This window comes from Panulirus ornatus, chromosome 2 (genome assembly GCF_036320965.1).
Source record: "Panulirus ornatus isolate Po-2019 chromosome 2, ASM3632096v1, whole genome shotgun sequence".
NCBI lineage: Eukaryota > Metazoa > Arthropoda > Malacostraca > Decapoda > Palinuridae > Panulirus > Panulirus ornatus.
Window position 1 is genome coordinate 74,874,852 of NC_092225.1, and position 26,869 is coordinate 74,901,720.

The following is a 26,869-nucleotide window of genomic DNA, read 5'->3' on the forward strand; positions in this document are numbered from 1 at the left end:
CTTGCATTCACCTCCCTAACAACCCCATCCATAAACAAATTAAACAACCATGGAGACATCACACACCCCTGCCGCAAACCTACATTCACTGAGAACCAATCACTTTCCTCTCTTCCTACACGTATACATGCCTTACATACTCGATAAAAACTTTTCACTGCTTCTAACAACTTGCCTCCCACACCACGTATTCTTAGTACCTTCCACAGAGCATCTGTATCAACTCTATCATATGCCTTCTCCAGATCCATAAATGCTATATACAATTCCATTTGCTTTTTTAAGTATTTCTCACATACATTCTTCAAAGCAAACATCTGATCCACACATCCTCCACCACTTCTGAAACCACACTGCTCTTCCCCAATCTGATGCTCTGTACATGCCTTCACCCTCTCAATCAATACCCTCCCATATAATTTACCAGGAATACTCAACAAACTTATACCTCTGTAATTTGAGCACTCACTCTTATCCCTTTTGCCTTTGTACAATGGCACTATGCACGCATTCCGCCAATCCTCAGGCACCTCACCATGAGTCACACATACATTAAATAACCTTACCAACCAGTCAACAATACAGTCACCCCCTTTTTTAATATATTCCAGTGCAATACCATCCAAACCTGCTGCCTTCCCATGACGTGCTGTCAGTGGATTAAATCAGGGCATGTGGTTTCGGGCATTATTGCATGACAGCTAGACAGCTCATGACGGCTAGACAGCTCATCCCCAACAGACTTCATACTTGCCCCTCTTTCCAAAACTCTTGCATTTACCTCCCTAACAACCCCATCCATAAACAAATTAAACAACAATGGAGACATCACACACCCCTGCCGCAAACCTACATTCACTGAGAACCAATCACTTTCCTCTCTTCCTACACGTACACATGCCTTACATCCTCGATAAAAACTTTTCACTGCTTCTAACAACTTTCCTCCCACACCATATATTCATAATACCTTCCACAGAGCATCTCTATCAACTCTATCATATGCCTTCTCCAGATCCATAAATGCTACATACAAATCCATTTGCTTTTCTAAGTATTTCTCACATACATTCTTCAAAGCAAACACCTGTTGGGGATGAGAGAGCTTGGGAAGTGAGTCAGTTGTTGTTCGCTGATGATACAGCGCTGGTGGCTGATTCATGTGAGAAACTGCAGAAGCTGGTGACTGAGTTTGGTAAAGTGTGTGGAAGAAGAAAGTTAAGAGTAAATGTGAATAAGAGCAAGGTTATTAGGTACAGTAGGGTTGAGGGTCAAGTCAATTGGGAGGTGAGTTTGAATGGAGAAAAACTGGAGGAAGTGAAGTGTTTTAGATATCTGGGAGTGGATCTGGCAGCGGATGGAACCATGGAAGCGGAAGTGGATCATAGGGTGGGGGAGGGGGCGAAAATTCTGGGGGCCTTGAAGAATGTGTGGAAGTCGAGAACATTATCCCGGAAAGCAAAAATGGGTATGTTTGAAGGAATAGTGGTTCCAACAATGTTGTATGGTTGCGAGGCATGGGCTATGGATAGAGTTGTGCGCAGGAGGATGGATGTGCTGGAAATGAGATGTTTGAGGACAATGTGTGGTGTGAGGTGGTTGATCGAGTGAGTAACGTAAGGGTAAGAGAGATGTGTGGAAATAAAAAGAGCGTGGTTGAGAGAGCAGAAGAGGATGTTTTGAAGTGGTTTGGGCACATGGAGAGAATGAGTGAGGAAAGATTGACCAAGAGGATATATGTGTCGGAGGTGGAGGGAACGAGGAGAAGAGGGAGACCAAATTGGAGGTGGAAAGATGGAGTGAAAAAGAATTTGTGTGATCGGGGCCTGAACATGCAGGAGGGTGAAAGGAGGGCAAGGAATAGAGTGAATTGGAGCGATGTGGTATACCGGGGTTGACGTGCTGTCAGTGGATTGAATCAAGGCATGTGAAGCGTCTGGGGTAAACCATGGAAAGCTGTGTAGGTATGTATATTTGCGTGTGTGGACGTATGTATATACATGTGTATGGGGGGGGGGTTGGGCCATTTCTTTTCGTCTGTTTCCTTGCGCTACCTCGCAAACGCGGGAGACAGCAACAAAGTATAATAAAAAAAAAAATATATATATATATATGGAACAATGGAAGTAAGGGGAGTGGGGAAGGAATGGGATGCATTTAGGGAATCAGTGATGGATTGCGCAAAAGATGCTTGTGGCATGAGAAGCGTGGGAGGTGGGTTGATTAGAAAGGGTAGTGAGTGGTGGGATGAAGAAGTAAGATTATTAGTGAAAGAGAAGAGAGAGGCATTTGGACGATTTTTGCAGGGAAAAAATGCAGTTGAGTGGGAGATGTATAAAAGAAAGAGACATGAGGTCAAGAGAAAGGTGCAAGAGGTGAAAAAGAGAGCAAATGAGAGTTGGGGTGAGAGAGTATCATTAAATTTCAGGGAGAATAAAAAGATGTTCTGGAAGGAGGTAAATAAAGTGCGTAAGACAGGGGAGCAAATGGGAACTTCAGTGACGGGTGCTAATGGGGAGGTGATAACAAGTAGTGGTGATGTGAGAAGGAGATGGAGTGAGTATTTTGAAAGTTTGTTGAATGTGTTTGATGATAGAGTGGCAGATATAGGGTGTCTTGGTCGAGGTGGTGTCCAAAGTGAGAGGGTTGGGGAAAATGATTTGGTAAACAGAGACGAGGTAGTAAAAGCTTTGCGGAAGATGAAAGCCGGCAAGGCAGCAGGTTTGGATGGTACTGCAGTGGAATTTATTAAAAAAGGAGGTGACTGTATTGTTGACTGTTTGGTGAGGTTATTTAATGTATGTATGACTCATGGTGAGGTGCCTGAGGATTGGCGGAATGCGTGCATAGTGCCATTGTTCAAAGGCAAAGGGTATAAGAGTGAGTGCTCAAATTACAGAGGTATAAGTTTGTTGAGTATTCCTGGTAAATTATATGGGAGGGTATTGATTGAGTGGGTGAAGGCATGCACAGAGCATCAGATTGGGGAAGAGCAGTGTGGTTTCAGAAGTGGTGGAGGATGTGTGGATCAGGTGTTTGCTTTGAAGAATGTATGTGAGAAATACTTGGAAAAGCAAATGGATTTGTATGTAGCATTTATGGATCTGGAGAAGGCATATGATAGAGTTGATAGAGATGCTCTGTGGAAGGTATTAAGAATATATAGTGTGGGAGGCAAGTTGTTAGAAGCAGTGAAAAGTTTTTATCGAGGATGTAAGGCATGTGTACGTGTAGGAAGAGAGGAAAGTGATTGCTTCTCAGTGAATGTAGGTTTGCGGCAGGGGTGTGTGATGTCTCCATGGTTGTTTAATTTGTTTATGGATGGGGTTGTTAGGGAGGTGAATGCAAGAGTTTTGGAAAGAGGGGCAAGAATGAAGTCTGTTGTGGATGAGAGAGTTTGGGAAGTGAGTCAGTTGTTGTTCGCTGATGATACAGCGATGGTGGCTGATTCATGTGAGAAACTGCAGAAGCTGGTGACTGAGTTTGGTAAAGTGTGTGAAAGAAGAAAGTTAAGAGTAAATGTGAATAAGAGCAAGGTTATTAGGTACAGTAGGGTTGAGGGTCAAGTCAATTGGGAGGTAAGTTTGAATGGAGAAAAACTGGAGGAAGTAAAGTGTTTTAGATATCTGGGAGTGGATCTGGCAGCGGATGGAACCATGGAAGCGGAAGTGAATCATAGGATGGGGGAGGGGGCGAAAATCCTGGGAGCCTTGAAGAATGTGTGGAAGTCGAGAACATTATCTTGGAAAGCAAAAATGGGTATGCTTGAAGGAATAGTGGTTCCAACAATGTTGTATGGTTGCGAGGCATGGGCTATGGATAGAGTTGTGTGCAGGAGGGTGGATGTGCTGGAAATGAGATGTTTGAGGACAATGTGTGGTGTGGGGTGGTTTGATTGAGTAAGTAATGTAAGGGTAAGAGAGATGTGTGGAAATAAAAAGAGCATGGTTGAGAGAGCAGAAGAGGGTGTTTTGAAATGGTTTGGGCACATGGAGAGAATGAGTGAGGAAAGATTGACCAAGAGGATATATGTGTCGGAGGTGGAGGGAACGAGGAGAAGTGGGAGACCAAATTGGAGGTGGAAAGATGGAGTGAAAAAGATTTTGAGTGATCGGGGCCTGAACATGCAGGAGGGTGAAAGGCGGGCAAGGAATAGAGTGAATTGGATCGATGTGGTATACCGGGGTTGACGTGCTGTCAGTGGATTGAATCAGGGCATGTGAAGCGTCTGGGGTAAACCATGGAAAGCTGTGTGGGGCCTGGATGTGGAAAGGGAGCTGTGGTTTCGGGCATTATTGCATGACAGCTAGAGACTGAGTGTGAACGAATGAGGCCTTTGTTGTCTTTTCCTAGCGCTACCCTGCACACATGAGGGGGGAGGGGGATGGTATTCCATGTGTAGTGAGGTGGCTATGGGAATGAATAAAGGCAGACAGTGTGAATTGTGTGCATGGGTATATATGTATGTGTCTGTGTGTGTATATATATATGTGTACATTGAGATGTATAGGTATGTATATTTGCGTGTGTGGACGTGTGTGTATATACATGTGTATGGAGGTGGGTTGGGCCATTTCTTTCGTCTGTTTCCTTGCGCTACCTCGCAAACGCGGGAGACAGCGACAAAGCAAAATAAATAAAAATATATATATCCTCCCCTCTCTATTTTTTTTTTATTTTTTTCCAAAAGAAGGAACAGAGAAGGGGGCCAGGTGAGGATATTCCCTCAAAGGCCCAGTCCTCTGTTCTTAACGCTACCTCGCTAATGTGGGAAATAGCGAATAGTGTGAAAGAAAGAAAGAAAGATATATATATATAAATGCAAGAGTTTTAGAACGAGGGGCAAGTATGAAGTCTGTTGGGGATGAGAGAGCTTGGGAAGTGAGTCAGTTGTTGTTCGCTGATGATACAGCGCTGGTGGCTGATTCATGTGAGAAACTGCAGAAGCTAGTGACTGAGTTTGGTATAGTGGGTGAAAGAGGAAAGTTAAGAGTAAATGTGAATAAGAGCAAGGTAATTAGGTACAGTAGGGTTGAGTGTCAAGTCAATTGGGAGGTAAGTTTGAATGGAGAAAAACTGGAGGAAGTAAAGTGTTTTAGATATCTGGGAGTGGATCTGGCAGCGCATGGAACTATGGAAGCGGAAGTAGATCATAGGGTGGGGGAGGGGGCGTAAATCCTGGGAGCCTTGAAGAATGTGTGGAAGTCGAGAACATTATCTCGGAAAGCAAAAATGGGTATGTTTGTAGGAATAGTGGTTCCAACAATGTTGTATGGTTGCGAGGCGTGGGCTATGGATAGAGTTGTGCGCAGGAGGATGGATGTGCTGGAAATGAGATGTTTGAGGACAATGTGTGGTGTGAGGTGGTTTGATCGAGTAAGTAACATAAGGGTAAGAGAGATGTGTGGAAATAAAAAGAGCGTGGTTGAGAGAGCAAGGGTGGGTGTTTTGAAATGGTTTGGGCACATGGAGAAAATGAGTGAGGAAAGATTGACCAAGAGGATATATGTGTCGGAGGTGGAGGGAACGAGGAGAAGTGGGAGACCAAATTGGAGGTGGAAAGATGGAGTGAAAAAGATTTTGTGTGATCGGGGCCTGAACATGCAGGAGGGTGAAAGGAGGGCAAGGAATAGAGTGAATTGGATCGATGTGGTATACCGGGGTTGACGTGCTATCAGTGGATAGAATCAGGGCATGTGAAGTGTCTGGGGTTAACCATGGAAAGCTGTGTAGGTATGTATATTTGCGTGTGTGGACGTGTATGTATATACATGTGTATGGGGGTGGGTTGGGCCATTTCTTTCGTCTGTTTCCTTGCGCTACCTCGCAAACGCGGGAGACAGCAAAAAAAAAAAAAAAAAAAGGGTAGTGAGTTACAGTCTATGTACAAAATATGGAAACAGAAATATAGAAAAACTTACAGTTGAGAAAACACAGAACAATATCAAATAAGGTAGAAATATAGAGGGTCCATCGCTAAATACACTAAGTTGAGCCAAGTGAGACTGTTATTGTCTGGATGTGGAGTTGAGCTTAGGTTGGGCTCGTCAGATTCTCTCCGACCTTCATAACCCAGAACCAGGTTGGTCAGATGGGATCCTCCTGTCCAGAAATGGTGGTCTTAGTAGCTTGCGGTCGGCCAGTGACATCTCATTTGCCCTAATACGGCATTAAGTCTATGTCCTACTGGTAAACCATCAAAGAGCGGTATGGTGGTGGTCATGTTTGTCTGGATGTTAATGACAGGTGCTTTTTCTCTAATGTGAATGGCTTTTAATATCTGTATTCTCCTCCAATCACTGGAACTAGTAATGATTTTGGTGTTACTCATGATAATCTCCCTCGTTAGTCTGTTCCATGCTTTCGTTCATGATGTTTGATTCCACCTTCTTGTAAGTGGAGCGAGAGGTGGCAGCTCAGGGTGCAGGTTGTGTGTCCAATGTAGTTTATGTGGTGGGGCTGACAGTCCCAAATACTGCATTGGTACACATATACCACATTACTATAATTCAAACTTCCAGTGTGACCTACAATATTGTTGTTCATTACAGGTGAAAATGTTTTTGGATTGTTATATCATCAGACTGACATTCTTGTCATCATCAGCCACTTTCAGTTCACAGCCACAATATCTTGCATGACCTTCTTGTCCTTTTGATGTGTTGTCATGAAAGTGTTCCTGCAGTAAACTTTAATGCTGCCATGTTGAGGTTGTCTGTTTGCCACAAGATGTTGCTCTATCATGTTGTTCACAATGGTATCAAATTCAGTATTTGAATATCCAATCTTAATGGGAGGTATTTAGGAAAGCAGTGGTGGCATGTGCAAGAGATGCATGTGACATGAGAAAGGTGGGAGGTAGGCAGATTAGAAAGGGTAGTGGGATGAAGAAGTAAAGTCGTTAGTGAAAGAGAAATCAGAGGCATTTGGGCAGTCCTTACAAGGAGTTCAAATGACTGGGAGATGTATAAAAGAACATGGCAGGATTGGACTGGAGTGTATTATGAAATTTAGGCTTATAAGCCAAGCACTGAAGCTTCTAAGGCTATTCAGCTCTCTGAAAGTGGCAGGAGTAAAGGTAAGGGGAACAACTGTTGGATGGCGTAAAAGCCTTCCTCAGGAGAGATAAGGGAGAGAGCAGTACAGGGTATAATAATCACTGGGTCCCTTAGTAGAGTAATGAAGGATAGAGGTGTAAGTGTGGAAGTGAAGATGATTACGGGTCAGCATAGTCCTCCCAACCCTGACCTATGCAGCTGAAACATGGACATGGAATGAGGCACAGAGGTCAAGAATCCAAGCTGTGGAAATGAGCTATTTGAGAAGAGGATGCGGTATGACTAGATGGAATTAAGAAAGAAATGAAAGGGTGTATGAGAGATATGATATGGCATGGAATGTAAAAGGAATGAATTGTGGAGTGTTAGAATGGGTCAAACGTAATACTTTGAGGTGGTTTGGGCATGTGAAAAGAATGCAAGACTAGGAGTTTACAAGGAGAGTTTATCACACTACAATTAAAGCGGTCGGTGCAAGTGGAAGACCACCTGTGGCATGGGCAAATAGGGTGGAGGAATACTGGAGGGAGAGAAACAGAGGAGGAATGCGTGGAATGGTGTATGTGAGGAAGGAATGTAAGGACAGGGATAAGACGAGGTTCTTCTGCTGTGGCCATCCCTTGATGGAAGTTCCCAGAGGGAACAGGCATCAGAGATATAGATAGATATCAAGATAGCAAGGTTATTAGGTTCGGCAGGGTTGAAGGGAAAAGTTAGTTGGAATGTAAGTTTGAATGGAGAAAAATTGGAGGAAGTGAAGTGTTTTACATATCTGGGAGGGAGCAAATGGAACCATGGAAGCCGAAGTGAGTCACAGGGTGGGCGAAGGTTCTATGAGCAATGAAGAATTTGTGGAAAGAATGTTATCTCGGTGAGCAAAATTGGGTATGTTTGAAAGAACAGTAATTCCAACAATATTATATGGTTGCGAGGCATGAGGTATAAACAGGGTTGTGTGAAGGAGGGTGAATGTGTTGGAAATGAAATGTTTGAGGACAATATGTGGTGTGAGGTGGTTTGACTGAGTAATAAAATGATAGGAAAGAGGTGTGGTAACAGAAAGAATGTAGTGGAGAAAATTGGTGGGCATGATGAAATTGTTTGGACATACAGAAAGAATGAATGAAGAGAAGTTTACAGAGGACATGTGTGTCAGAAGTGGAGGGGACAAGGAGAAGGGGGAGACCAAACTGGAGATGGAAGGATGGAGTGAAAAAAAATTTGACCGATCACAGCCTTAAAATGCATGAGGGTGAAAAGCATGCACATGATAAAGAGTAAACTGGAATGAAGTGGTATACAGAAGTTGATATGCTGTCAATGGAGTGAACCATGTAAATCAGCTGGAGGAAACCAAACATGGAAAGGTCTATCGAGCCTTGTTGTAGATAGGGGGCTGTGGTTTCGGGGCATTGCACATTAAAGCTAGAGAATAAATGTAAGCAAATGTGGCCTTTCTTCGTCTGTTCCTGTCACTACCCCGCTAACATGGGAAAAAGCGATCAAGTATGAAATATGTAAATATATAGAAATACATATATATATATAGTTCCTTTATCAAGAGCAACTCAGTCTTATACAGACACGAGAATGTAAAATGATAACAATGGTTTGGACTCGCATCAAGCAATTTCAAAGTATGTGTACAGTGCCATATGAAAAACCTTCTGAAATGTATGACTTATGTGCATTATATGTAGGATGATGACAAGATATATGCATAGCAGCAATCTAACATGATATAATGTGATTACAACAGGTAATTCAACATCTAATAGCAATACATGTCCTGTCTGTTTTAAAGACACAAATGCTATTGGTGAACTTACATCATAGCCAGAGTTACCCCATCCAGGCTGTCCTGTAGGACCCTGTGGTCCTCGTTCACCAGGCAAGCCAGGGGCACCATCAATCCCAGACTCCCCTTTGTCTCCCTGTGCACCATCAGGACCTGAAGCAGAGGGAGATTTAAGATTCAAATCTTAGTGATAATTATGTGAAATATAAAACTGAAGCAATTCAAAGAATCCTCATTTCAAAGTGTTGACATGTGCTGGTCATGATGAATGTTATCATCATACACCTTAAAATGCTGGTAATTTGGGTCACCATAAGTTGTTTCTCTACAAATAAGAAAAAGATAAAATGGTGTATCTTTTAAATTTCAACAGAGATGATATCTAAAGTAGCTAAATAAAGCTATTTCAGGGAACAGTTCATTATCAGTACTCACCAGGGCTGCCCCTATATCCTCTGTCACCTTTCTCTCCTGGTTCCCCTGGAGGTCCTCGCTCTCCTGGGGGTCCTGGTGTGCCTGGGATCCCAGACATACCATCCCGGCCTGGCTTTCCTTCAGGTCCAGGTGGTCCTCGTGGAATCTGGTGTTACAGGGCATGACCCAAAATAATACCCTTTCACAAAACTCAGTCATCTTCACATTCTCACACAACAGATTACAGTAATTAAGAGTAATGGTGTTAGTGGTAAGTCTAATCAACAATGTGAAAAATGTTCAGCTGTAGTAACGAAAACTCACCTTAGCAAGGACAGATGCAAGCAGAAGAGTTTCATTGCAGAAACACTCACCCGGAGGTCCCGGAGGACCTCGTCGACCGCCACTGAAGTCTGCCTCAGGCTGTTCCAGGAAAGAAAAATATGATAGTCCTGCCCTCATTATGAATACAAAATATACACAGATGTTCAAATAATACTCATATCATGCAATGATAGTTATAAATTCAAATAATATCAGTAATTTTCTTATACTGTACCCATTTGCTATTTCCCACCTTATTGAGGCAGCATCAAGAAAAGACAACTGGGCATTCAAGGAAAACTCTATCTTAACTCTTTTCTTTGTTCCTACCCTTGAGAAGTAATGAAACAAGAAAAGGAGGATTTTCAGACTGTTTTTGTACCATTAAGTCATCTCTGATATGCATAAGAAACATGGGTAGTATTTTTTGTCACCTATCCCCTCCCCAGAGATAGGAGTATCTAATGGTCCTGATAATCGAAATAATCATAATGATGAAAGTAACAATGACAATGTAATAAAAAATAAAAATACTGAAAATTCTTTTTTCATACTTGATCACAGTTTCCCATGTTACCGAGGAAGTGCCACGAAACAGATGAAGTAAGGCACACCCACTCACATACACATTATTATTATTATTAAACTTTGTTGCTGTCTCCTGCATTAGCGAGGTAGTGCAAGGAAACAGACGAAAGAATGGCCCAACCCACCCACATACAATGTATATACATACACATCTACACATGTATACATATATATACACACAAAGACATATACACATATACATATATACACATGTACATAATTCATACTGTCTGCCTTTATTCATCCCCAACCCGCCACACATGAAATAACAACCCCCTTCCCCCCTCATTTGTGTGAGGTAGTGCTAAAAAAAGACAACAAAGGCCACATTCATTCACACTCAGTCTCTAGCTGTCATGTAATCATGCACTGAAACCACAGCTCCCTTTCCACATCCAGGCCCCACAGAACTTTCCATGGTTTATCCCAGACGCTTCCCAGGCCCTGGTTCAATCCAATGACAGCATGTCGACCCCGGTATACCACACCGTTCCAATTCACTCTATTCCTTGCACATTTTCACCCTCCTGCATGTTCAGGCCCTGATCACTCAAAATCTTTTTCACTCCATCTTTCCACCTCCAATTTGGTCTCCCACTTCTCCTCGTTCCCTCCACCTCTGACACATATATCCTCTTGGTCAATCTTTCCTCACTCATTCTCTCCATGTGACCAAACCATTTCAAAACACCCTCTTCTGCTCTCTCAACCTCACTCTTTTTAGTACCACACATCTCTATCATCCTTTCATTACTTACTTGATCAAACCACCTCACACCTTATACTGTCCTCAAACATCTCATTTCCAGCACATCCACCCTCCTCCGCACAACTCTATCTATAGCCCACGCCACACAACCATATATCATTATTGGAACCACTATTCCTTCAAACATACCCATTTTTGTTTTCCAAGATAACGTTTTCAACTTCCACACATTCTTCAATGCTCCCAGAACTTTTACTCCCTCCCCCACCCTATGATTCACTTCCACTTCCATGGTTCCATCCGCTGCCAAATCCACTCCCAGATATCTAAAACACTTCACTTCCTCCAGTTTTTCTCCATTCAAACTTACCTCCCAATTGACTTGTCCCTCAACCCTACTGCACCTAATAACCTTGCTCTTATTCACATTTACTCTCAGCTTTCTTCTTTCATACACTTTACCAGACTCAGTCACCAGCTTCTGCAGTTTCTCACACGAATCAGCCACCAGTGCTGTATCATCAGTGAAAAACAACTGACTCACTTCCCAAGCTCTCTCATCCACAACAGACTGCATACTTGCCCCTCTTTCCAGGACTCTTGCATTCACCTCCCTAACAACCCCATCCATAAACAAATTAAACAACCATGGAGACATCGCGCACTCTTGCCGCAAACCTACATTCACTGAGAACCAATCACTTTCCTCTCTTCCTACACGTACACATGTCTTACATCCTCGATAAAAACTTTTCTCTGCTTCTAACAACTTGCCTCCCACACCATATATTCTTAATACTTTCCACAGAGCATCTCTATCAACTCTATCATATGCCTTCTCCAGATCCATAAATGTTACATACAAATACATTTGCTTTTTTAAGTATTTCTCACATACATTCTTCAAAGCAAACACCTGATCCACACATCCTCTACCACTTCTGAAACCACACTGCTCTTCCCTAATCTGATGCTCTGTACATGCCTTCACCCTCTCAATCAATACCCTCCCATATAATTTACCAGGAATACTCAACAAACTTATACCTCTGTAATTTGAGCACTCACTTTTATCCCCTTTGCCTTTGTACAATGGCACTATGCAAGCATTCCGCCAATCCTCAGGCACCTCACCATGAGTCATACATACATTAAATAACCTTACCAACCAGTCAACAATACAGTCACCCCCTTTTTTAATAAATTCCACAGCAGTACCACCCAAACCCACTGCCTTGTCGGCTTTCATCTTCCACAAAGCTTTTACTACCTCTTCTCTGTTTACCAAATCATTTTCCCTAACCCTCTCACTTTGCACACCACCATGACCAAAACACCCTATATCTGTCACTCTAACATCAAACACACTTAACAAACCTTCAAAATACTCACTCCATCTCCTTCTCACATCACCACTACTTGTTATCACCTCCCCATTAGCCCTCTTCAATGAAGTTCCACTTGTTCCCTTGTCTTACGCACTTTATTTACCTCCTTCCAAAACATCTTTTTATTCTCCCTAAAATTAATGATACTCTCTCTCACCCCAACTCTCATTTGCCCTCTTTTTCACCTCTTGCACCTTTTTCTTTTATACATCTTCCACTCATTTGCATTATTTCCCTGCAAAACTCATCCAAATGCCTCTCTCTTCTCTTTCACTAATAATCTTACTTCTTCATCCCACCACTCACTACCCTTTCTAATCTGCCCACCTCCCACGCTACTCATGCCACAACATATACATACAAACATGTATACACAAGTACATATTCATACTTGCAGCCTTCATCCATTTCCATCACTGCCCTGCCACACATGAATTGGCAACAACTGACTCACTTCCCAAGCCCTCTCATTCACAAGAGACTGCATGCTTGCCCCTCTCTCCAAAACACCTGCATTCACCTCCCTAACCACTCCATCCATAAACAAATTAAACAAGCATGGAGACATCACGCACCCCTGCTGCAAACCAACATTCACTGGGAACCAATCACTTCCCCCTCTTCCTACTAGTACACATGCCTTACATCCTTGATAAAAACTTTTCACTGCTTCTAGCAATGTACTTCCCACAGCATATAATCTTAATGCCTTCCATAGAGCATCTCTATCCACTCTTATCATATGCCTTCTCCAGATCCATAAATGCCACATACAAACACATTTGTTTTTCTAAGTATTTCTCACATACATGCTTCAAAGGAAACACCTGATCCACACATCCTCTACCACTTCTGAAACCACACTGCTCTTCCCCAATCTGATGCTCTGTACATGCCTTCACCCTCTCAATCAATACACTCCCAAATGATTTCCCAGGAATACTCAACAAACTTACACCTCTGTAATTTGAACACTCACCTTTATCCCCTTTGCCTTTGTACAATGGCACTATGCATGCATTCTGCCAATCCTCAGGCACTTCACCATGAACCATACATACATTAAATATCCTCACCAATCAGTCAAGAACACGGTCACCCATTTTTTGATAAATTCCACTGCAATACCATCCAAACCCGCCGCCTTGCTGGCTTTCACTGCCTCCTCTCTGTTTACCAAACCATTCTCCCTGACCCTCTCACTTTGCGCACCATCTCGACCAAAACACCCTACATCTGCCACTCTATGATCAAACACATTCAACAAACCTTTAAAACACTCACTCCATCTCACTTCACCACTACTTGTTATTACCTCCCCATTAGCCCCCTTCACTGATGTTCCCATTTGTGAGAACTCTCTTGTCTTATGCACTTTATTTACCTCCTTCCAAAACAACATCTTATTCTCCCTAAAATTTAATAATACTTTTCACCCCAACTCTCATTTGCCCTCTTTTTCACCTCTTGCACCTTTCTCTTGATCTCCTGCCTCTTTCTTTTACACATCTCCCAGTCATTTGCACTATTTTCCAGCAAAAATCATCCAAATGCCTCTCCTCTCTTTCACTAACAATCTTACTTGTTCATCCCACGACTCACTACCCTTTCTAATCTGCCCACCTCCCTCTTTCCTCATGCCATAGGCATCTTTTGTGCAAGCCATCACTACTTCCCTAAATACATCCCGTTCCTCCTCCACTCCCCTTACGTCATTTGCTCTCACCTTTTTCCATTTTGCACTCAATCTCTCCTGGTACTCGTTCACACAAGTCTCCTTTCCAAGTTCACATACTCTCACCATTCTCTTCACCCCAACATCCTCTCTTCTTTTCTGAAAACCTCTACATATCTTCACCTTCGCCTCCAAAAGATAATGATCAGACATCCCTCCAGTTGCCCTTCTCAGCACGTTAACATCCAAAAGTCTCTCTTTCACAGCCTATCAATCAACACGTAATCCAATAATGCTCTCTGGCCATCTTTCCTACTTACATATGTATACTTATGTATATTTCTCTATTTACACTATTAACCTTGCAATCATTCACAATGACTCTTAACTTTCTCAAATCACACTCTCTTCCAAACTCAGTCAGAAATGACTCTTAACTTTCTCAAATCACACTCTCTTCCAAACTCAGTCAGAAACATTTGAAATTTCTCACTTGAATAAGACACCAGTGCCATATCATCAGCTAACAATTGACACTTCACAAGCCGCCTCATACCCCACAGACTGCACACTCGTTCCTCTCTCCAAGAATCTTGCATTTACCTCCCAAATCATCCAATCCAAACAACCACGGTGACATCATGCACCTCTGCCGAAGACTAACCTTCACTAGTAACCACTCACTTTCCTCTCTTCCTACTCATACATACACCTTACACCCTTGATAAAAACTTCTCACTTTTAGCATCTTACCTCCCACACCATATACTCTTAAGACATTCCACAAATCATTTCAATAAACCCTATCATATACCTTCTACATATACAAACCCATCTGTTTTTCTAAGTATTTCTCACACACATTCTTTAAAGCAAACACCTTGTCCACACATCCTCTACCACTTCTGAAACCAAACTGCTCCTCCTCAATCTGATGGTCTGTACATGCCTTAACCCTCTCAATCAAAACCGTCTCGTACAATTTGCCAAGTACACTCAACAAACTTATACCTCTGTAGTTTGAACACTCGCCCTTATCCCCTTTGCCTTTATACAGTGGCACTTTATGTGCATTTTACCAATCCTCAGGCACTTCACCATGATCCATACATACACTGAATATCCTCAACAACCAATCAACAACACTGTCATCCCCTTTCTTAATAAATTCAATTGCGATACCATCTATTCCCACTACCTTGCTGCATTTTTTCTTATGCAAGACTTTCACTCCTGTCTTTACCATAGCATTTATGGATCTGGAGAAGGCATATGATAGGGTTGATAGAGACACTTTGTAGAAGGTTTTAAGAGTATATGATGTGGGAGGTAAGTTGCTAGATGCAGTGAAAACTTTATAAGAAGGATGTAAGGCATGTGTACGAGTAGGAAGAGAGGACAGTGATTGATTCTCAGTGAATGTCGGTTTGCAGCAGGGCTGCGTGATGTCTCCATGGTTGTTTAATTTGTTTATGGATGGAGTGGTTAGGGAGGTGAATGCAAGTGTTTTGGAGAGAGGGGCAAGTATGCAGTCTCTTGTGAATGAGAGGGCTTGGGAAGTGAGTCAGTAGTGAGTCAGTTGTTGTTTGCTGATGATATGGCACTGGTGGCTGATTCGTGTGAGAAACTGCAGAAGTTGGTGACTGAGTTTGATAAAGTGTGTGAAAGAATAAATTTGAGAGTAAATGTGAATAAGAGCAAGGTTATTAGGTTCAGTAGGGTTGAGGGACAACTTAATTGAGAGGTAAGTCTGAATGGAGAAAAAGTGGAGGATGTGAAGTGTTTTAGATATACGGGAGTGGACTTTGCAGCGGATGGAATCATGGAAGTGGAAGTGAGTCACAGGGTGGGGAAGGGGGCGAAGGTTCTGGGAGTGTTGAAGAATGTATGGAAGGCAAGAACATTATTTCAGGGAGAAAAAAATGAGTATGTTTGAACAAATAGTGGTTCCAACAAAGTTATATGGTTGTGAAGCATGGGCTATAGATAGAGTTGTGCGGAGGAGGGTGGATGTATTGGAAATGAAATGTTTGAGGACACTATGTGATGTGAGGTGGCTTGATCAAGTAAGTAATGAAAGGGCAAGAGAGATGTATGGTAATAAAAAGAGTGTGGTTGAGAGAGCAGAAGACGGTGTATTGAAATGGTTCGGACACATGGAGAGAATGAGTGAGGAAAGATTGACAAAGAGGATATGTGTGTCAGAGGTGGAGGGAAGGAGAAGCAGGAGACCAAATTAGAGATGGAAGGATGGAGTGAAAAAGAGTTTGAGCGATCAGGGCCTGAACATACAGGAGGGCTAAAGGCATGCAAGGAATAGAGTGAATTGGAATGATGTGGTATACTGGGGTCGACGCTGTCAATGGACTAAATCAAGGCATGTGAAGTGTCTGGGGTAAACCATGGAAAGGTCTGTGGGGCCTGGATGTGGATATGCAGCTGTGGTTTCAGTGCATCATATGATGGCTAAAGACTGAGTGTGAACAAATATGGCCTTTTTTTTTGTTTTTCCTGGCACTACCTCGCTGGAGGGGGAGGTACTATTTCATGTTTAGCAGGGTGGTGATGGGAGTGGATGAAGGCAGCAAGTTTGAATATGTACATGTCTATATATATATGAAAGCCGGCAAGGCAGCAGGTTTGGATGGTATTGCAGTGGAATTTATTAAAAAAGGGGGTGACTGTATTGTTGACTGGTTGGTAAGGTTTTTTAATGTATGTATGACTCATGGTGAGGTGCCTGAGGATTGGCGGAATGCGTGCATAGTGCCATTGTACAAAGGCAAAGGGGATAAGAGTGAATGCTCAAATTACAGAGGTATAAGTTTGTTGAGTATTCCTGGTAAATTATATGGGAGGGTATTGATTGAGAGGGTGAAGGCATGTACAGAGCTTCAGACTGGGGAAGAGCAGTGTGGTTTCAGAAGTGGTAGAGGATGTGTGGATCAGGTGTTTGCTTTGAAGAATGTATGTGAGAAATACTTAGAAAAGCAAATGGATTTGTATGTAGCATTTATGGATCTGGAGAAGGCATATGATAGAGTTGATAGAGATGCTCTGTGGAAGGTATTAAGAATATATGGTGTGGGAGGAAAGTTGTTAGAAGCAGTGAAAAGTTTTTATCGAGGATGTAAGGCATGTGTACGTGTAGGAAGAGAGGAAAGTGATTGGTTCTCAGTGAATGTAGGTTTGCGGCAGGGGTGTGTGATGTCTCCATGGTTGTTTAATTTGTTTATGGATGGGGTTGTTAGGGAGGTAAATGCAAGAGTTTTGGAAAGAGGGGCAAGTATGAAGTCTGTTGGGGATGAGAGAGCTTGGGAAGTGAGTCAGTTGTTGTTCGCTGATGACACAGCGCTGGTGGCTGACTCATGTGTGAAACTGCAGAAGCTGGTGACTGAGTTTGGTAAAGTGTGTGGAAGAAGAAAGTTAAGAGTAAATGTGAATAAGAGCAAGGTTATTAGGTACAGTAGGGTTGAGGGTCAAGTCAATTGGGAGGTGAGTTTGAATGGAGAAAAACTGGAGGAAGTGAAGTGTTTTAGATATCTGGGAGTGGATCTGGCAGCGGATGGAACCATGGAAGCGGAAGTGGATCATAGGGTGGGGGAGGGGGCGAAAATTCTGGGGGCCTTGAAGAATGTGTGGAAGTCGAGAACATTATCTCGGAAAGCAAAAATGGGTATGTTTGAAGGAATAGTGGTTCCAACAATGTTGTATGGTTGCGAGGCGTGGGCTATGGATAGAGTTGTGCGCAGGAGGATGGATGTGCTGGAAATGAGATGTTTGAGGACAATGTGTGGTGTGAGGTGGTTTGATCGAGTGAGTAACGTAAGGGTAAGAGAGATGTGTGGAAATAAAAAGAGCGTGGTTGAGAGAGCAGAAGAGGGTGTTTTGAAGTGGTTTGGGCACATGGAGAGGATGAGTGAGGAAAGATTGACCAAGAGGATATATGTGTCGGAGGGGGAGGGAACAAGGAGAAGAGGGAGACCAAATTGGAGGTGGAAAGATGGAGTGAAAAAGATTTTGTGTGATCGGGGCCTGAACATGCAGGAGGGTGAAAGGAGGGCAAGGAATAGAGTGAATTGGAGCGATGTGGTATACCGGGGCTGACGTGCTGTCAGTGGATTGAATCAAGGCATGTGAAGCGTCTGGGGTAAACCATGGAAAGCTGTGTAGGTATGTATATTTGCGTGTGTGGACGTATGTATATACATGTGTATGGGGGGGGGGTTGGGCCATTTCTTTCGTCTGTTTCCTTGCGCTACCTCGCAAACGCGGGAGACAGCGACAAAGTATAAAAAAAAAAAAATATATGTCTGTATATGTATATGTATGCATACGTTGAATTGTATATGTATGTATATGTGCATGTGTGGGCGTTTATGTATATAAATGTGTAAGTGGGTGGGTTGGGCCATTCCTCATCTGTTTCCTTGTGCTACCTCGCTAACATGGGAGATGGTGATTAAGTAAAATAAATAAATATACTGACGATAATAATAATAATAATAATGATAATATTAATGATAACAATAATAATAACAATAACTGATAAAAATGATAACAATGATAATGCTATTGATAATGATATTTTCTTCATGCTTGTCCTTTGTTTCCTGTGTTAGCAAGTAAAGCCAGGAACGGATGAAGAAAAGCTACTTTTAATTACATCCATTCTTTATCCATCATGTGTAATGCACAGAAATCACATCCCCCTGTCCACAAACAGGCCCCACAAACCTTTCCAAGATTTCCTTAAGGCATTCACTGTACCTTGTGTACTCCTTTCACTTTCCTACTCGCTTCATCACTACTTATTATTACCTCCCCATTTGCCCCTTTCACCGATGTTCCCATTTGTTCTCTTGTCTTACGTACTCTATTTACCTCCTAAAACATCTTTTTATTCTCCCTAAAATTTAATGATACTCTCTCACCCCAACTCTCATTTGCCCTCTTTTTCATCTCTTGCACCTTTCTCCTGACATCCTGCCACTTTCTTTTATACATCTCCCAGTCATTTGCACTACTTTCCTGCAAAAACCGTCCAAATGCCTCTCTCTTCTCTTTCACTAACAATCTTACTTCTTCATTCCACCACTCACTATGCTTTCTAATCTGCCCACCTCCCACCTTTCTCATACAACATGCATCTTTTGTGCAAGCTATCAATGCTTTCCTAAATACAAATTATTATCAGTAACACTGTCAATACCATGACAATATTCTTTTCTCCTAGGGTTGTGGGCTGTTGCTGAAGTATATACATGGAAGATAATGCAAACAGTACTAGGTTGTCATTCATCTTTGTATAACTACATAACTTTATCAGAATGAGAAAAAACTGGGCATATAAAATCCCAGTACGGCATGGAATCCTCTTATAGGCCCCTCCCAGCTTGATCACTAACGAAAACAGCTTCTTGGTGAGCATATTTCTGACCAAACTGCTTCTATCTCTGCTCTATCATTCACCCCGTGGATTATGTGGTAAAGCTGGCTCTGCTAAGGGCGCTTAGTGTTTTGTATATCCTTACTTGCTTAAGAATCCCAGAAAATGCAAAAAGACACCATACTGTTCCTTCTGCTTCGGAAGCCTAGCCAAAGAATAGCCAGCATGCTGTAAAAAATCACCATACATGTGCTCATATGGTGCAGGCTGGTGGAGAATGTGTCCACATACAGATAATGATTACAAGCTGCAAGTGGTAAATGCAAAAAGCCAAATACTGAAAACTATGAAAGGTACTTACAATAAATTCTTCTCCAGCACCAGACCCAAAATCTGGCATACTGAGGGAAGAACCCCTGACAAGAGGTCCTGGAGGTCCTGGTGGTCCTGGGGATCCTGGGGGCCCGGGAGGCCCTGCCACTGACTCTCCTGGAGGGCCCTGAGATATACGATATAGCATTAATTTACAAATTATTCATAATCATGTCAAAGATATCACGAGCAACTGAAAGCCCTAATCTTGACCATCTTTCAAACTATTTGCCATTTCCCGCATCAGCGAGGTAGCATTAAGAACAAAGGACTGGGCCTTTGACTTTGAGGGAATATCCTCATCTGGCCTCCTTCTCTGTTCCTCCTTTTGGAAAATTAAAAAAAATAAAAAGAGAGGGGAGGATTTCCAGCCCCGCGCTCCCTCCCCTTTTAGTTGCCTTCTACGACACGCAGGGAATACATGGGAAGTATTTTTTCTCCCCTATCCCCAGGGATAAATAACATATATATATATATATATATATATATATATATATATATATATATATATATATATATATATATGGATTTGTATGTAGCATTTATGGAACTGGAGAAGGCATATGATAGAGTTGATAGAGATGCTCTGTGGAAGGTATTAAGAATATATGGTGTGGGAGGCAAGTTGTTAGAAGCAGTGAAAAGTTTTTATCGAGGATGTAAGGCATGTGTACGTGTAGGAAGAGAGGAAAGTGATTGGTTCTCAGTGAATGTAGGTTTGCGGCAGGGGTGTGTGATGTCTCCATGGTTGTTTAATTTGTTTATGGATGGGGTTGTTAGGGAGATAAATGCAAGAGTCCTGGAAAGAGGGGCAAGTATGAAGTCTGTTGGGGATGAGAGAGCTTGGGAAGTGAGTCAGTTGTTGTTCGCTGATGATACAGCGCTGGTGGCTGATTCATGTGAGAAACTGCAGAAGCTGGTGACTGAGTTTGGTAAAGTGTGTGGAAGAAGAAAGTTAAGAGTAAATGTGAATAAGAGCAAGGTTATTAGGTACAGTAGGGTTGAGGGTCAAGTCAATTGGGAGGTGAGTTTGAATGGAGAAAAACTGGAGGAAGTGAAGTGTTTTAGATATCTGGGAGTGGATCTATCAGCGGATGGAACCATGGAAGCGGAAGTGGATCATAGGGTGGGGGAGGGGGCGAAAATTTTTGGGAGCCTTGAAAAATGTGTGGAAGTCGAGAACATTATCTCGGAAAGCAAAAATGGGTATGTTTGAAGGAATAGTGGTTCCAACAATGTTGTATGGTTGCGAGGCGTGGGCTATGGATAGAGTTGTGCGCAGGAGGATGGATGTGCTGGAAATGAGATGTTTGAGGACAATGTGTGGTGTGAGGTGGTTTGATCGAGTAAGTAACGTAAGGGTAAGAGAGATGTGTGGAAATAAAATGAGCGTGGTTGAGAGAGCAGAAGAGGGTGTTTTGAAATGGTTTGGGCACATGGAGAGAATGAGTGAGGAAAGATTGACCAAGAGGCTATATGTGTCGGAGGTGGAGGGAACGAGGAGAAGAGGGAGACCAAATTGGAGGTGGAAAGATGGAGTGAAAAAGATTTTGTGTGATCGGGGCCTGAACATGCAGGAGGGTGAAAGGAGGGCAAGGAATAGAGTGAATTGGAGCGATGTGGTATACAGGGGTTGACGTGCTGTCAGTGGATTGAATCAAGGCATGTGAAGCGTCTGGGGTAAACCATGGAAAGCTGTGTAGGTATGTATATTTGCGTGTGTGGACGTGTGTATGTACATGTGTATGGGGGGGGGGGGGGGTTGGGCCATTTCTTTCGTCTGTTTCCTTGCGCTACCTCGCAAACGCGGGAGACAGCGACAAAGTATAAAATATATATATATATATATATATATATATATATATATATATATATATATATATATATATATATATATATATATGTGATGTCTCCATGGTTGTTTAATTTGTTTATGGATGGGGTTGTTAGGGAGGTAAATGCAAGAGTTTTGGAAAGAGGGGCAAGTATGAAGTCTGTTGGGGATGAGAGAGCTTGGGAAGTGAGTCAGTTGTTGTTCGCTGATGATACAGCGCTGGTGGCTGATTCATGTGAGAAACTGCAGAAGCTGGTGACTGAGTTTGGTAAAGTGTGTGGAAGAAGAAAGTTAAGAGTAAATGTGAATAAGAGCAAGGTTATTAGGTACAGTAGGGTTGAGGGTCAAGTCAATTGGGAGGTGAGTTTGAATGGAGAAAAACTGGAGGAAGTGAAGTGTTTTAGATATCTGGGAGTGGATCTGGCAGCGGATGGAACTATGGAAGCGGAAGTAGATCATAGGGTGGGGGAGGGGGCGAAAATTCTGGGGGCCTTGAAGAATGTGTGGAAGTCGAGAACATTATCTCGGAAAGCAAAAATGGGTATGTTTGAAGGAATAGTGGTTCCAACAATGTTGTATGGTTGTATGGTTCCAACAATGTTGTATGGTTGCGAGGCGTGGGCTATGGATAGAGTTGTGCGCAGGAGGATGGATGTGCTGGAAATGAGATGTTTGAGGACAATGTGTGGTGTGAGGTGGTTTGATCGAGTGAGTAACGTAAGGGTAAGAGAGATGTGTGGAAATAAAAAGAGCGTGGTTGAGAGAGCAGAAAAGGGTGTTTTGAAGTGGTTTGGGCACATGGAGAGCATGAGTGAGGAAAGATTGACCAAGAGGATATATGTGTCGGAGGTGGAGGGAACGAGGAGAAGAGGGAGACCAAATTGGAGGTGGAAAGATGGAGTGAAAAAGATTTTGTGTGATCGGGGCCTGAACATGCAGGAGGGTGAAAGGAGGGCAAGGAATAGAGTGAATTGGAGCGATGTGGTATACCGGGGTTGACGTGCTGTCAGTGGATTGAATCAAGGCATGTGAAGCGTTTGGGGTAAACCATGGAAAGCTGTGTAGGTATGTATATTTGCGTGTGTGGACGTATGTATATACATGTGTATGGGGGAGGGGTTGGGCCATTTCTTTCGTCTGTTTCCTTGCGCTACCTCGCAAACGCGGGAGACAGCGACAAAGTATAATAAATAAATAATAATATATATATATATATATATATATATATATATATATATATATATATATATATATATATATATATTTTTTTTTTTTTTTTTTTTCCTGTACTCCCGCGTTTGCGAGGTAGCGCAAGGAAACAGACGAAAGAAATGGCCCAACCCACCCCCATACACATGTATATACATACGTTCACACACGCAAATATACATACCTACACAGCTTTCCATGGTTTACCCCAGACGCTTCACATGCCCTGATTCAATCCACTGACAGCACGTCAACCCCGGTATACCACATCGATCCAATTCACTCTATTCCTTGCCCTCCTTTCACCCTCCTGCATGTTCAGGCCCCGATCACACAAAATCTTTTTCACTCCTTCTTTCCACCTCCAATTTGGTCTCCCACTTCTCCTCGTTCCCTCCACCTCCGACACATATATCCTCTTGGTCAATCTTTCCTCACTCATTCTCTCCATGTGCCCAAACATTTCAAAACACCCTCTTCTGCTCTCTCAACCACGCTCTTTTTATTTCCACACATCTCTCTTACCCTTACGTTACTTACTCGATCAAACCACCTCCCACCACACATTGTCCTCAAACATCTCATTTCCAGCACAACCATCCTCCTCCGCACAACTCTATCCATAGCCCACGCCTCGCAACCATACAACATTGTTGGAACCACTATTCCTTCAAACATACCCATTTTTGCTTTCCGAGATAATGTTCTCGACTTCCACACATTCTTCAAGGCTCCCAGGATTTTCGCCCCCTCCCCCACCCTATGATCCACTTCCGCTTCCATGGTTCCATCCGCTGCCAGATCCACTCCGAAATATCTAAAACACTTTACTTCCTCCAGTTTTTCTCCATTCAAACTTACCTCTCAATTGACTTGACCCTCAACCCTACTGTACCTAATTACCTTGCTCTTATTCACATTTACTCTTAACTTTCTTCTTCCACACAATTTACCAAACTCAGTCACCAGCTTCTGCAGTTTCTCACATGAATCAGCCACCAGCGCTGTATCATCAGCGAACAACAACTGACTCACTTCCCAAGCTCTCTCATCCCCAACAGACTTCATACTTGCCCCTCTTTCCAAAACTCTTGCATTCACCTCCCTAACAACCCCATCCATAAACAAATTAAACAACCATGGAGACATCACACACCCCTGCCGCAAACCTACATTCACTGAGAACCAATCACTTTCCTCTCTTCCTACACATACACATGCCTTACATCCTCGATAAAAACTTTTCACTGCTTCTAACAACTTGCCTCCCACACCATATATTCTTAATACCTTCCACAGAGCATCTCTATCAACTCTATCATATGCCTTCTCCCGATCCATAAATGCTACATACAAATCCATTTGCTTTTCTAAGTATTTCTCACATACATTCTTCAAAGCAAACACCTGATCCACACATCATCTACCACTTCTGAAACCACACTGCTCTTCCCCAATCTGATGCTCTGTACATGCCTTAACCCTCTCACTCAATACCCTCCCATATAATTTACCAGGAATACTCAACAAACTTATACCTTTGTAATTTGAGCACTCACTCTTATCCCCTTTGCCTTTGTACAATGGCACTATGCACGCATTCCGCCAATCCTCAGGCACCTCACCATGAGTCATACATACATTAAATAACCTTACCAACCAGTCAATAATACAGTCACCCCCTTTTTTAATAAATTCCACTGCAATACCATCCAAACCTGCTGCATTGCCGGCTTTCATCTTTCGCAAAGCTTTTACTACCTCTTCTCTGTTTACCAAATCATTTTCCCTAACCCTCTCACTTTGCACAACACCTCGACCAAAACACCCTATATCTGCCACTCTATCATCAAACACATTCAACAAACCTTCAAAATACTCACTCCATCTCCTTCTCACATCACCACTACTTGTTATCACCTCCCCATTTGCGCCCTTCACTGAAGTTCCCACACACACACACACACACACACACATATATATTTTTTTTTTTTTTTTTTTTATACTTTGTCGCTGTCTCCCGCGTTTGCGAGGTAGCGCAAGGAAACAGACGAAAGAAATGGCCCAACCCCCCCCCCCCCCATACACATGTACATACACACGTCCACACACGCAAATATACATACCTACACAGCTTTCCATGGTTTACCCCAGACGCTTCACATGCCTTGCTTCAATCCACTGACAGCACGTCAACCCCTGTATACCACATGACTCCAATTCACTCTATTTCTTGCCCTCCTTTCACCCTCCTGCATGTTCAGGCCCCGATCACACAAAATCTTTTTCACTCCATCTTTCCACCTCCAATTTGGTCTCCCTCTTCTCCTCGTTCCCTCCACCTCCGACACATATATCCTCTTGGTCAATCTCTCCTCACTCATTCTCTCCATGTGCCCAAACCATTTCAAAACACCCTCTTCTGCTCTCTCAACCACGCTCTTTTTATTTCCACACATCTCTCTTACCCTTACGTTACTTACTCGATCAAACCACCTCACACCACACATTGTCCTCAAACATCTCATTTCCAGCACATCCATCCTCCTGCGCACATCTCTATCCATAGCCCACGCCTCGCAACCATACAACATTGTTGGAACCACTATTCCCTCAAACATACCCATTTTTGCTTTCCGAGATAATGTTCTCGACTTCCACACATTTTTCAAGGCTCCCCAAATTTTCGCCCCCTCCCCCACCCTATGATCCACTTCCGCTTCCATGGTTCCATCCGCTGACAGATCCACTCCCAGATATCTAAAACACTTCACTTCCTCCAGTTTTTCTCCATTCAAACTCACCTCCCAATTGACTTGACCCTCACCCCTACTGTACCTAATAACCTTGCTCTTATTCACATTTACTCTCAACTTTCTTCTTCCACACACTTTACCAAACTCAGAGAGAGAGAGAGAGAGAGAGAGAGAGCTAAAAAGATAGGCAAACTGCTTTTACCTCATACCTCCATGTCTCGCCTCGAACTTTTTATTTCATTAAAAGTTTTTTCTAATAGAAAACTTGAATAGTGAGTAATAACCCAATATCTTCAACTAACTGCTGCATATCTCCTTGCTAACAGTTTCCTTTTTACGATGCAGCTGTGTGTCTATACTCTGTCACTCTACCCTGTATGTGCATACACTGCCACTACATCATGTTGTTGTATACACTGTCACTATATCCTACATATGTATACACTGTCATTGCAGCCTGTATTTGTACACACTGTCATCACAGCCTGCTTCAATCTAGGGTGATGTGCCTCTAGTTTTCACACAAAAACATGCTTACTATCTCATCAATCTCTTCAGTTCCCCCTCTTCCTCACCATTTCCTGAATCATACACTACTGTTTACACTTACCGCTCTTGTGTCATGTAACTCCTTCATCTTCTGCATCATGAAAACCTATATAATAACACCAGCTTTGAGCACTGTTCTATACCACAGTGGTTTAACGTTCTCTCACTGGTACCTTTTTCCACTCTTCTGTTTACCTAACCTCTTATCATCCTTACGTCCACAGGTGCGCAAGCCTAAAATGCCGTGCAATCCTCTTCCATTCTCTTCCAAAACATCCTCTCCAGGTTATATCCCAAGTCATTTATTTCTGTACTAACTTCTGTTCGTTTGCTAGTAATGTTTGGTTGTACACATAGCAACCTAGAACCAAATAATGCGTAAACTTCCACAAACCTCAGTCATATAAACAACTTTCCCCGTGTGTAATTGTTTGTAAAATGATAAAACATAACAAACATTTAAAGGCAGTAATAATAAACACATGGAAAACGTATTACAAAAATAGTTATATATACTGTTGAAAAACAGGATTAAGCCTTCCCACCATCCATGCACTACACTCATCAGTTGTGTATTATCTAGACAGTGACAAATCCACACTCATACATAAAGATTTTGATCCAATAACCCTTCACAGTACAGTACACCAGACAGCCACTGACCAACAGGTCGAAAGCAGCACCAGTACTCACCCGGGGGCCTCGTTCTCCCTTCTCTCCCTTAGGTCCAGGCAGATTGAACTCATCTGTCATTGGGAAAGAACCACATCATATTAGGATTAACAAAAGAGAAACATAGACAAAGA

The 26,869-nt window shown here is 42.6% G+C and overlaps 1 protein-coding gene across 1 annotated transcript in view; it reads right to left on the reverse strand.

Annotated features, from left to right (window-relative positions):
• Positions 1-26,869, reverse strand: part of LOC139757279 (uncharacterized) — a 791,816-nt gene that overhangs the window by 408,177 nt on the left and 356,770 nt on the right. Inside the window, exons 11-15 of the mRNA XM_071677629.1 lie at positions 26,757-26,809; positions 19,705-19,842; positions 9,595-9,693; positions 9,292-9,436; positions 8,888-9,009 (exon numbers count right to left, since the gene is read on the reverse strand). Of these exons, the coding sequence (XP_071533730.1) occupies positions 8,888-9,009; positions 9,292-9,436; positions 9,595-9,693; positions 19,705-19,842; positions 26,757-26,809 (557 nt within the window). The remainder of the gene's footprint in view (positions 1-8,887; positions 9,010-9,291; positions 9,437-9,594; positions 9,694-19,704; positions 19,843-26,756; positions 26,810-26,869) is intronic.